This window comes from Miscanthus floridulus, chromosome 7, assembly GCF_019320115.1.
Source record: "Miscanthus floridulus cultivar M001 chromosome 7, ASM1932011v1, whole genome shotgun sequence".
NCBI lineage: Eukaryota > Viridiplantae > Streptophyta > Magnoliopsida > Poales > Poaceae > Miscanthus > Miscanthus floridulus.
The window spans coordinates 125,555,458-125,568,639 of NC_089586.1; the positions used below are offsets into that span (position 1 = coordinate 125,555,458).

At 42.6% G+C, this 13,182-nt stretch overlaps 1 protein-coding gene across 1 annotated transcript; it reads right to left on the reverse strand.

Moving 5' to 3' along the window:
• Positions 1-1,934: 1,934 nt before the first annotated feature.
• On the reverse strand, positions 1,935-3,452 carry LOC136466210 (uncharacterized). Its single transcript, XM_066464636.1, has 3 exons — positions 2,819-3,452; positions 2,268-2,336; positions 1,935-2,185 (listed from the first exon to the last, which is right to left on the reverse strand). The coding sequence occupies exons 1-3, from the start codon at positions 3,450-3,452 to the stop codon at positions 1,935-1,937; spliced, it is 954 nt and encodes a 317-aa protein (XP_066320733.1).
• Positions 3,453-13,182: the final 9,730 nt, after the last annotated feature.

Sequence of the window (13,182 nt, forward strand, 5' to 3'; positions counted from 1 at the left end):
ATAAGGACAAAACATCAGGGTGCCTATCACTCAAATCAAACCCATATATCCTCCATAAGGCTTTTGGGGGGTTACCCATCTAGCATATCTGTGTGGCTTGATCTCATCAACGTTCCCTTTAGTATCCTCCTTGTTAGCCTCTCTCACAGCCACATACGCTCGGTCATGTCTCTTGTAGATGTACTTAAACAGATACTTGACTACCTTGATGCTCCCACATGCCTCAACATTGATGTGGCAATTGAACAGATAGAGGAGATATGGGTTGTAAGGCACGACCCATCTATTATCAAGCTCATGTCTGTGAACTTTTTGTTTTTGGCCAGCTTCATGCCGTCTATAAACTGGATATGAATTCTTGCCCTAAACTGTGATGTCGCAGAAAGGTCTAGGGTAACAGTTCTTGCATGAATTATGACCCTTTGTGCATGGACAATAGCAATTAAGCACTCTACAAGGGCCATGCATCATATGTTTGGAAACCATCTTGTACAAGACTAGGGTACTTCTTCTTATTCGGGAGCTCAGCTGAGATGAGGCGATCATACTGCTCTAGACATGTGATCTTGTACTTCCTATCTATGATTAGCAAAAATGTGCATGCAGTAGAACCCTCTTCTGGAACTCCACAACATAAACATGTGCCTGGACCTTTCCAAGGATATCCTTTTTAGTAGCCTATCCTTCAGCTCTTGTAGTTTTGCTCTAAAGATCCGAACAACGAGATCTGGATGATCCTGTGGCGTCTGGCTAGGGTAGAGTTCACGCTTGATCTCATCCTAGTTCAGGTTACATGTCATAGTGAGGAAGATGTCTAGTTTACCAAACCTCCATACCAGAGCCATGGTGTCCATGTACCGACGCCTCATGTCATGTGGGCCTCCAATAAACGATGAAGGCATCACTGTCTGCTTTCCAATAGCTTCTCTCTACCTTCACCAGCATGTAGGTTATCAACCAATCCTTGGTAGAGATCAGCCCTAATATCATCTTGATGGTTGCATATATAATCTAATCGAGAACTCTCGATCTTGATGTACGTGTCAACTGCAAACTGCTGGAACAAACGCTTGCTGTATAATATGGTGTTAAATATTCCTAGATGCATCTAAAACTTGTAGCAGTAGTAGTCACGCACAGACACGCATAGTCTACCATCAATTAGAGTTGTTTATAGAATAATCACTGAGGTACATGTATGCAAAGTATTTAAATAAAAAGAATAACAAACCTGTTTCTTCTTTTGACCCACTACGAGCCTTCTGTAGGGCATGATACTCGATGACTTCTTTCATACTAACCCCTTTCTTTAGAATATCCATGTGCCACCCAAGCTCACCTTTAGGAAAGAATAGAGGGTATGAAAGAGCATCGTAACATCCATGATATGAGCGGATGCCATGTTTGCTTCTATCTTTCCAATGTAGGACAACACTATTCTAGAATTGACCAAGGAGTTCACTTTCCTCGATCCAAACGGCAGCCACCTCTAAAGCTGATGGCACATTGTATGTTCTCTGGTCTAGCCTCTAGTCAAGGTTTAGTGTGACATGATAGTCCTCGAGGTGGTTAGCTTGGCCCAAACTCCTAAGTTGTTGTGAGTATAGGTTGTCACATAGGATGGCCATAAGCCTCTCAATGACTTCCTTGTCTTTTTGGCACTTCTCTTCATGACATCATCGATAGTGGTGCTCAAGGCTTGGATCATCGCCGTAGAAGTAAAGCTCAAGATGTCTTGGCTCCTTACCATCTTCTTTGCCAAATGACCTTATGTTGTGATAGATCTGGCCGTGTGCACGGAAGGTGTATATGCCACAGTTTTTCATGCTTGTAGTAGCACTATCGAGGCAACAATATAGAGAAGTAAAAGAGAAATGGCCATTGAAAAACCTAATGTTGTTATGAAAGTGCCTAGCATCTGCATCGTTACTTGATCAAAGCCTCATAAGCTCATCAGGTATGTTTGGTTCATTGAGCTCGATCTTTCCATTGCGACAACAGAACCCAAGTGATTCATGCTCAAACCTTTTCGTATCGCAGTGCTTGCAATTTGCGACAGGTTTTAGCATATGGGTATCTATAGGTATGTTACTGTACACCTCATCATATTGGTCAGGTACTTTAGGGACCAAAGCCGTGTATTCCTCAAGGTCATTGTCTTGGACATCGTCATCATCTTCCTCATCTAAAATGACATTTAAGCTGCGATAGTAGTTTAGATAAAGCAGTGGAAGATTTGATTTCTATTCGGTATTTCGCACAAATACCTTGCCTAGCAAACAGGTATCCCTCATCCTCTTCCTCATCATCTTCAAATATATCTCCCTCATCATCATCTATTGCCGCCAAAGATACATGAGTTAGTAGAACTATGTGTAAAAATAAAAAAGAATTCAAATAGTTTATAGAGTGTTAGAAAATAGTGTAAATTACCACTGTCATCAAATAGTGGTGTCGTTAGTGCGGTTGATGTAGGTTGAAGGCTAGGTATTGTCCTTTCTAAAAATCATGTAATGACCATGGTTGAGTTATGTATAATATGATATATATATATATAATATAGGTCACCTAAATGGGATTACGAGGCATCAATATTTATCGTTATTAGTCAGTACTGATTAAGGCAAGCTCATGTTGTCATTTAGGTGTTCTTCAGCCATGTATTCATAATCATCATCCAGTGGTGCCATCAGTGTGGCTGATGTACACTAAATGTATGGTCCTGCATTTTCTGTTGATCACAGAATGACCATGGATCGGTGAGATATAATATGGTGTATCTTTCACCTAAATGGGATAATGAGGCATCAATATTTACCGTTGTTGGTCATGGCTGATTGAGGCAAGGGCGTGGTAGCATCCACTCGGCCTTTAGCCATGCAATCACCATCTTTATTAGATGCCTTTGTGTTCGAACCAATGCGATGCTCAAACATCGTGTTACGATGGGTCAACAATGCATGTCTTTGCCCAGATGGAACAAGTGATCTATGTGTCATATGGCCAGGCAGTAACTCATCACATCCTTCATCATCGACCTCCTCATGAGGTGGAGGTTCATCATCGACCTCAAGAGGTGTTGCATTGGACTCTAGCATAACCCAATCACTGGATTTCACTGTGGATCCAAGAGCTCTAGATGCGCCCGCAGTGGGCCACACAAGCTCAGGAATAAATAACGGGTTCTCCATGGCGATAGACTCTAGGTGTAGGGTGTGTTTCCACATCTCTCTAAATTTTTTGTCAGCTATTTTCAAGGCCTTTTTACGCTTGGGTTCACTATTATTTAGCCTTTGACTTTCACGCCTTGCTTCCCTTTGTTCGGGTGTCATATTTTTGTACCTCTCACTAAAGTACTTACTTTGTGATGTACTTTGCATAGATGTTTTATCAGCATATGTAGTAGGAGTTTTGATGAAATCAATTGTGCTCTCCTTTGCTATAGTCTCCATTTCTGGCTTATCTATTAATGTAATCATATGAATGCAACATTAGTTTTATTGAGTAATTATTGCAATATCTTTTTCAAGGAACCAAAATATTTTAGCATCTTTAATTACATGATGATCTGAGTGGACATATTAACATCAACAATATTGTTGGTATGATAGGAATCATTCCTATGGAGCCAATCATTTGTTTCAATAGGATCCATGTTTTCCTTATTTGATGCAACGTCATTATCTACAAAATTTTTACACATTACATATATCTGTAAGAAAAAAATACATGTTAGTTCATCAATACAATATGTTAGGATGCATTATAACTGGTAGTTCCAATAACATGTTGCTTTTTTTCTTTGATGACATGCTTCACGGCGCCTCTGATTAATTATATCCTTTTGTTGCTGCTATCGAGCTCTATCCCTTTCCCTCTTACATTCTTTAGCATCGACTGCATCTAATTTTGAATTAATATCAGTTAACATACACATAGTACATGCCATGTCATATTTGATATGATGTTACATTACCTTCTTTGGAGGTGTTAGTCTTGTCTCCCAATGGTGCACGGGAATTATCATCCATTGTATGAATCTATAATAGAATAATGCAATTAGCACTTAAAGGCTATAATGAAAATCAGTATTAAAATCTACCGAATATGTGTTCGGCGGTTTTGCAACAATTGGAATAGTGTGTGAGTAAAATAGGAAGGCAAGATGCAAAATAAAACCATGTTTCAAGGACTTCTCTATTAATATATTTGCCTGTTAGAAAGAAAGATTTCAGCACACCCAATTCCAACCTATGAGTTCAAGAACACTGAAAGACATATCAAAGAGAAGAGATTCAGGATCAGTGCTATTCCTTGCTTCTAATCACACCTAGTTTCAACCTATGATGTCTCAAAGAAAAATAATTAATGCCTTTTCTTTCTTTAGGACATCGAAAGGGATGAGGTGTAAAAACTATCCCTGAGATAAGAAAAATAATTAACAAACTCCAGAACTGAAATAAGATATTGCTGCCATATGAAATTGGTTGACTGAAATTACAGGGATTGAAACTTTATCTATAGCTAGCATCAATCCCAAATAAACCTAGCAAAATTACAGGAGTTGAAATTACAAAGGTTCAGTTTGGTTAGATCCCAAGTTGTTGGATTGAGATAAATTTATATGACAAAGGTGTTGCTGCATCCTTTTTCAGTCAAGGCTGGTTGCTAGCATTAATATTGTTGAAAGTTTAAACTAAATATTTAGATGGCATCACAATATAAAATAAAATTCCATGTATCTATAGGTCATCCATAGTTTGTACTGTCAACTAGATTGGACCTTGGGATGCAAACAACTATATAGGATTTTCTTATTGTCTATGAAATTCAGAGCAACAAGGGAAATGCAATGCCAATGAATTGTAATGAACCAATAACTGATACAATAGAACCTCTCGTCCATCACTTACAGAAATAGCTTGCAAACCACAATACACACGTGCAGTGATAAAAGGAGATTCATAAACTACAAGTTCAATTAGAAGTAACTGCTATAGCTTTCTAAAATAAAATTACAAAAAAAACGGTACAAACAGGCGAGAAAGCTTATTTGAGGCACATGATAAAACGCTCATGCATATTTGATATTTTTCAGACATGATGTCCTATATATTGAACCAGTCAAAATCCTCCACCTTGAGTTTGATTCTGCATACACTGTACTCAATGAGGCATATTGCAAAACATTGGTGCACTGAAGGGTTTGAAAGCATCTAGGCCCCAAGTTGGGTTTCAGTGATTAATGACAATACGAGATTATTGTGACTAACATGTGTTTTGCAGATGCAATTAAGTTAGGTCATGGTAATGACAACTGATTGGGCAATCATGGTTGTCATGCCCCTACGATGGAAATAATTTCGCTTTTCAAAGGATGGACGACAAGTTTAAGGATGGACTAGTTCTAAGTGTCATTTGATGTTAAAGAGACACTTAGAGTAGTTTAGGACTTTGTTTTTCCTTTGGCCGTACTATTAAGGGGGATATGGACGGATAGCTTGACCTAGATGAGTCTAGTGGGTTAGATGTGGTGCACACTTGTTAAATCTAGCACTAGGTAGCTCCTAAAAAGCCCTTAGATCAATTGGAGCAAACTTCATTCACATATGATTGCGAGTTGGAAGTGAATGGAGGGTCAAATGTTGACCGGACGCTGGTTCCGGTGTGACCGGACACTGGCGTAGAGTCTGGTCAGTTCTTTTGATCAAGGTGAAGTCATCTGGATGTGACCGGACGCTGAGTGAAATGTGACCGAGCGCTGGGTGCCAGAGTTCGGTCAACTCCAGTAAGGTCCTAGAGAGGGAGAATCCTGATCGGACATGTCCAATCAGTGCTGATCGGACGCTGGTCAGGTTCTGGCTACTGACCGAACGCTGAGCAGCAAAGTGACCAGACGCTGGGTTCTAGAGTCCGATCAACATCAGTAAGGTTTCAGAGGGCGATTTTTGTGACCAAACACGTCCGGTCAGTGCTAACCGGACGCTATTCAGTGTCCGGTCACAACTTAACTGCTTGGAGGCGAGGAGAACTGATCGAAGCGTCCGGTCACCCCGCAGTGGCACTGTAACACCCTGGTGTTATGCCGGCATTTAGGCACTGCAAATCATGCATATTGTGCATCATCAAGCATCCTAAGTATCCATGCCTAACTATGTAAATGATAACAAAAACCATGCTTCGAAACGTATGAAACATGCTCGTGAAACATGAATGTTGCATACACTTGTTTAGAGTTGTTTTTGCCCTAATTATGCTTGCAAGGTTGGTAAAACATGTTTGGCTATAATTGTAAATCATCTAGAATTATTTAGCACAATTTTTGGAGCAAAGTTTGTATTCAAGCTTTTGACAAAATATGCATTTGAAATCTTTATTGAAAATGGTCAAAAATTCTCCCTATTTAGCTTTTGCTTCCCAATTCAAAATCTATGCAAAATTTTTAGTTGGTCCCTAAAGCAAAGTTGTAGAGGATTAAATTCTAAGCAACTTTTATTTTTGGGACATTTTCAAAAGATGTCATTTTCTTGCTCAAAATGATATTTGAAAACTGGTATTTGAAAATTTCTTAAAAATAGAATTTGAAAAAAGGTTTTCTCCTTTCACGGGTCGCCGCCTCCTTTCTGGCCCGCTAGCCGAAGCTGGCCCACGCTCCACACCGTCCCGCGCTGCGCCTTCGTTGCGGCCTAGCCTAACTCGTGCGCCTAGCCTACCTTCGCGCTGGCCCGCTCGCCCAGCCTACCTCAGCGTTGCGCCGCGCTGTTCCCACATGCCGCGCCCGACCGCGTCAGGGCGCGCTCGCCGCATGGCTACCATGCGCCAGCGACGCACGCCACGCGATAGCCCCTGCCTGCCTCGCCCTCCCTGTGCTCTGCCTTCAAAGCTGTCCAAACACGCGCACGCCACTCCACCCCGCACGCCATCCCGTCTCCTCCTCCTTCTCTCCAGTTCAGAGCTCCGCGGGAGCTCTCGCCACCGAACGTTGCCGCTGCCCCGCCGGTGACATACCCCTCCTTCCATGCCTTCTTTCTTCGATTTCCGCCGCCAGTAGCTCCACCTTGGGTCCCTGCCTCGCTTGCGCTCGCTCGCGACCACCGTCGTCGAGGTAAGGGCCAAGCTTGGCCGCCTCCTTCCTCTCCGACGAGTGCGCTACCGTGGTCGCATGGTCCGTCACGCCGCTGGGCCAATGCCACCCTCCCAGTCGGTGCGGCTCGGCGTGGTGTGCACGCTGGCACCGCCTGCGCCACCAGGAGAGCTCGCCGCCGGTGAGCACCGGTGGGCGGGGCTCCTCCCCTGTTCTCGGGTCACTGACCCATGGGGCCGTAGGGCCTAGCCGTAGTGGCCGGTGGAAGTTCCGGGTGCACCCAGCAATTTTGTCGGCTGGTTTTAAAAAGGAATTAAGAAATGAATTTTCAGATTTCTGTTAAATACTTTGGAAAATGTTTGTGTATTCATTTTGGCTCCAAATTTGTTGAAACAAATTTTGCTAGGTTCCTTGCCATCAGATCTACATGATAAAAATATTGCATGTCATTTGTGAGATACTTTTCTATAGAGCTTTAATTAATTCTTGATATTGCTGATATCTTATAAAATGGTTAGTAAATCCTATATGTATCAAAAAAATATGCTTCCAAGTTTATTACTCTTCTTGTGTAATGTACTTCCTAGGAAAAATATATGCCATGCATGTCCTGTAGAAAAATTGTGAGATGTAGTTCAAGTGTCTTTAATGGCTGGTTTTTGTTATTTTTGCTAGAGAGCAAAATTTGTATAAAACATGCATGTGACAATTTTTGTATAGTGATTGTATGCTACGAAGATCATGGGAAAAATACTAATCTGTTGTTTGACACTTTTCATAATACAAAGTATTTTAACATTCATAATTAGGTCCAAGCTTGTCATTTTTGTGTAGGCTATTCCACTTATCCAAATGCCATAAAAATCTGATGGTAGACTACTTAGGGTAGTACTGTGCTATGGTAATTTTCTAAGATTTTTCTAAGCAATAAAAATAGATGTTGCTATTCAAACCTATTATTAATTAGGGTTTAATCAAGTGTTGCTTTATGTATGATTAAGAAATTAGTGAAGCTTTGGTGTATCTTTGAAGCATTTAATGAGATGTGTTGACTTAGCATATTAGTAGTAGAAGAGAATGCAGTAGATGACATGTGCTTGTAGTATATGTTCTTGGATGATGTTGACTACCTTGCATTCAAGCATATCCACTGTGTTCATTTCATCCGATGCACTTTTTGCATAAGCACATACGCACATGCATCATACAGGATCGCAAACCGAGAGCCCAGTCGTCATACCCGAGGAGCCCGAGGAACAGCTCGAGGTGCAGCCGCAGGAAGTGACCGAAGCCGATGAGGAGGACGTTGAGGAACTTCCGGAGTGTCCCGATCACCGCCCGAGCTCCTTCGAGAGAGGCAAGCCTCGGAGCATTTTTCTCCCCGATTTGCAATTATTAATTAAATGCTTTACTTTAATTGATGCATTACTTTTAGGAGTTGTTTGCAACCATTGCTGCATTATACCTTGTCTACCTTTGTTATACTATATCCTTGTTACCCTGGTATCCACAGTCGAGTCAATGCTTAGCTGGCTTAGACCGGTAGAAGTCAGGTGATTTCCTGTCAACTACGAGCTATAGGTGGTTACCTGGATCTGCTTGGATAACTATGTAGTCATGGTATAACTAAGTGTTAAATGAAGTTGAGACCGGATGGAGACTTATAGAGTTTTGGACTGTAGTGCTTTCTGTCTGTGTCGATTAAGGACCGACCATTGTTGGGCCTCGAGTCATGTTGAACGCATGCCTTACATTTAGCTGGCCAAATAAAGTACCTTTTGACCACGAAGCTGGGAGATTATTCGGGCTGAGTAGATTGCCCGTAGCGCACTGTGCCAGAGCAGGTGTGGTAGGACACGGGGGCGAGATGATAAGACCAAAGTGTAGTCGGTCGGCCCCCGAGTACATGTGGTTCCTGGCAAACTCGAGATTCCTGGATAGATGACTCGGTGACCGATACCTCACTTTAGCGGGTGAGTGAGGTTTGTGTAAGAAATAAATCACCAGCTAGTTAGGAATCGATTCGAATCGCCATTGCTCCTGGATAGTGAGCACTTGACTTGAGTGACTTCATCGTAGTAATGTTGATGGAACCCTTGGATAGTTATAATGAATATGACAGTATGGAAGTTGTTAATGATCATTGGTTATCATTATTTGCTTAATCATATGTTTGCTCTAGTATAGGTGCAAATCTAGTCGATAGGTTAATAATAATTAACTTGACAATAATACTTTTGGAAAGGTTCTTGAAATGCTAAAAATGCTTCTTGTTGCAAATGAGTCAGCTACCCTACTATAAAGCCATTCATAATCCTTGGTGTCACTTTATTTTTGGTTATGTCAGGTAAGTCTAGCTGAGTACCTTCTCCTACTCAGGGTTTTATTCCCACTTGTTGTAGATGGGCAAATGTATTACGGCTACTGTATCAACTGCCTTTATCCAACGATGGGTGATGCTTAGGACCATGGGCATGGTCATTCCTTATGTCTCGTCTGATGCTTTTGTTGGAGATGATCATTAGCTGGCACTGTATTTGAACTCCATGTGAGTGTGTGTGGTTTTGAACAAATGGCTTCCGCTACTTCTATTTGAACTCATTTTATAATAACTATGTTTAAACTCTGATGTATCTGCGATGCGAACTTTTATGTAATATGTGAAGGTGATCGCTAAACTTATTACGATCTTAGCTGGGATGTGAGTTGGTTTGAAATCCTTCATGATTTCACGGACTACCGGGTTATATGGGCTTATGTTTGTAAAATCGTCTGCTCTAGCGGATGATTTTCTTACTTAATTTCGTATAAGTGGTTGGTTCTGTTACAGCTGGCATCAGAGCATGGTTTAGCGTGTTACTGTTCACAAGTGTATTTAAAACAAAAGGGCATTTGAAAAACGTGATTTCTAAACTAAAAAGTGTGCCAGTGGTCATATCCTTTATGCCCAGTTAAGGACTCTAGGTGGCTTAATAAAGTACTAACTTGGGGTTCTTGCATCATATTTCTCTTTCATCGCTCATACGGCGTGCTATTGTATGAGTGCCACTTATTTGAGTGGTAATATATGGATCATTTGCCTCTACGCCTCGGTAAGTGTGAGTTGTGAGAGCATGATCGGATACACCACCGATCTAGGGTGAATGCTTATATGATGCTGGAGTAATTACATGTTCTATGCATATTTTACAAAGGTATCTCATGTGTGGGTATTCCGTCTGTTGAGGCGATGCCGTCAATAGGACGATGGTTCGGGTAGTTACTACTATTGTACATGTATCTGGGGATTCGTGTAGAGCGTGTAGATAAAATTTACTGCTTTTGTGCATTTATTGGGAATTGGGCTGAAATGAATCTTCTACAGGTACATAACAGCGCTATCATGTAGAACGTATTAGCTACGTATTTGAGAGATCATTTGTATGCCACCAAATTCGTTGCTAGAAATTATTTATTTCATAAGTTTGTGAGAACGTACGGCACGTACATACATCATATTACTTGTGCATTTCCTTCATGTCATGCATTCCTCCCCTTATAAATTGATTACCTCATTTTGATAAAATTTGTATCACCTAAAATATGTTTCCATAGGGTAATAAAAGAACTTTTGCTACAGATGGCCCGCACGAAGTAGACCGCCCGTAAGTCCACCGGAGGAAGAGCACCTCGACATCCGTTGGCCCTGAGGGAGCACCGCACCACGGACACCTTCTTGAGCGAGTTTGGCATGCCGACCTTGCTTTGGAGAGTGCTCCATGATGTGGGGTACCCAGAGGGTCAGGAGCTGGTGTACTCTTGGAATGAGAGCCAGTTAGCAGAGGATGGACTTGTAGTGGTAGAGATCACGGTTCCTGCTCTTGGTGATGCTCCAGATTGGGATGGTTGGCACTTGGAGTTTGAGGGTCGCACTCCTATTGAGGGTGTAGAGGGAGCAGCTTTCCGTGTCATCAGGGATATCATGAGCAGATTTCCTAGTGAGCTTGCAGCAGCTCTAGCTGGCACCTTTCCTAGGGATGATCCTTGTGATGCTATTTGGGTTCAGCCTCAGGGAAGTGCCTTGGTCAGAGGTCTAGCTGAGGGACAGGCTAGCGACAACCATGCTATGAGTGCTATGTTCGCTGCCATCAGAGCGTATGAGGGTCTAGAGAGTACCTACTAGACTTTGACTGGCTTGCGTAGTCATGATAAGCTCAAGGTAGGAAAGTAGAAGAAGAAGCAGGCATGTGCTATAGCTAGTTTGCAGGAGCAGTTGGCTGATATGAGCTTACAGCAGAACCAGGCGGTAGAGAGAGGTGATAGAGCTATGTAGCGGGTGCATACGTTGACTCAAGCCAACAACAATGCAGACCACATGATTGGACAGTTGATTCAGGAGAGGAATGAAGCCTAGGATGAGAGGGACCTTCTGCTATAGAGGGTCGATGAGCTAGAGGAGTACAACGTCAACCTGCATGAGGAGTTTCACGCGCTCTACAACGGGGTTGGCCCATATGCTCCTCCAGACGTCGCTGGCATGGACATCGACGACGATGACAAGGATGAGCCTGTAGTTTCACCTAGGGGCGATGGTGACATCTTCGACCCCGATGACGGCCCCGAGGAGTAGGCTAGTTGCCTTGCGCTAGTATCTAGGTCCTATCGTGATGACCTTTCTTTTGTTATCATGTAACCTAATGTATCTTGCTTCGGAATCATGGGAACTTGGCTAGTAATGCGATATCTGAACGCATAAAAGTCCAGTGTATGTATGCTGGCAATTTGGTTGTATGGACGCGATGTTTGCTTTTGAAGTAATTTAATTAGTGATGTTGTTTTAATTGGGATGTGATTATTGTGCCTCTGTTTTATTGTATGAATTTATTCTCTCTAGTAAATTCAGTACGGCATAATTTTTCCTTCACTCACAATTATTACAACTTCACCCAATCATTACTTGTTGCTAAAATATTCAGATGACAAATACTTGCCGTACCACGTATGAGGCCGCTGAGACCGGTGCTAACGGTGCAGGGACCGGTGGTGGTGGTGGAAACCACGGCAACAACAATGAGTCTCCCCATGAACCACATTTGCCACCTCCTCCCCCGTTTACCCCAGAGGTGTTCCTCGCATAGTTGCTCGGAAGTCAGCGCAACACGGAACAATCCCAGAAGAACATAGAGGATTTTCTGCATACTATCGCCAACAATGTTCAGCACGGTAACAATCAGGGTGGTGGCATTGGGGTGAATCAATATAGCAGCTTCAAAGATTTTATGGACACCAGGCCGCCAATATTCAAGGAAGCAATAGAACCACTCGATGCTAAAGAATGGATCAACACTATGGAAGATAAATTCCATGTGTTGAGGATGACTGAGGTATTAAAAACTGAGTATGCTGCACATTAGTTGCAAGGACCAGTGAGAATGTGGTGGAAGCACCATCGCACAACCTTCCCTCCAAATGCTCAGATTTCGTGGAGAGAGTTCGCTGAGGCCTTCCGTGGAGTTTATATTCCACCTGGGTTGACCGAGATGAAGTTGGGAGAGTTCTTGGCGTTGAATCAGGGCACCAAGACCGTGCCGCAATATTTGCATGCCTTCAACAACTTGTGTCATTATGCTCCTAACATGGTTGACACTGATGCTAAAAGAATCGCCAGTTTCAAGAGAGGACTCAATCCAAAGATGATGAAGCATGTGGGTACCAACACACGTGCCAGATTCAATGACTTCGTCAGTGATTGCCTGAAGCAGGAAAAGAACAACAACGCCAGCATCGTAGCTAAGACTCACAAGAGAGCCCTAGAAGGTGGTCCGTCCCAAGCAAGAGCACCTGCAGGAGGTCATCCTCCCTATCATCCATCTGCACCTGGCGCTAGGTTTAGGCCACCTCAGCAGAGAGATCAAAATTTTAGGGGACCACAGAAGCCTTACAAGATGGCAGTATAGTCTAACAAGGCAGCCGCAACTATGGTACAGAGCAGTTCCAAGGGAGCTGTGGGATCTGCTGGTACAGTGAGGGGACCCTTGAAGGGTCGAGATGGCGACTAGAGGGGGGGGTGAATAGTCTTTTCTAAAACTTAATCGCGTCGGCTAACCGATACAAATGCG

Bases quoted from the DNA above. Each gene is read 5' to 3' on its own strand.
- LOC136466210 (XM_066464636.1), bottom strand. From the start codon at position 3,452: ATGGAGACTATAGCAAAGGAGAGCACAATTGATTTCATCAAAACTCCT. The intron at 2,337-2,818 runs GTAAATATTGAT...TGGCGGCAATAG, and splicing joins ATCAGCCATGACCAACAACG to ATGATGATGAGGGAGATATA. The intron at 2,186-2,267 runs GTATTTGTGCGA...ATGTCATTTTAG, and splicing joins ATACCTGTTTGCTAGGCAAG to ATGAGGAAGATGATGACGAT.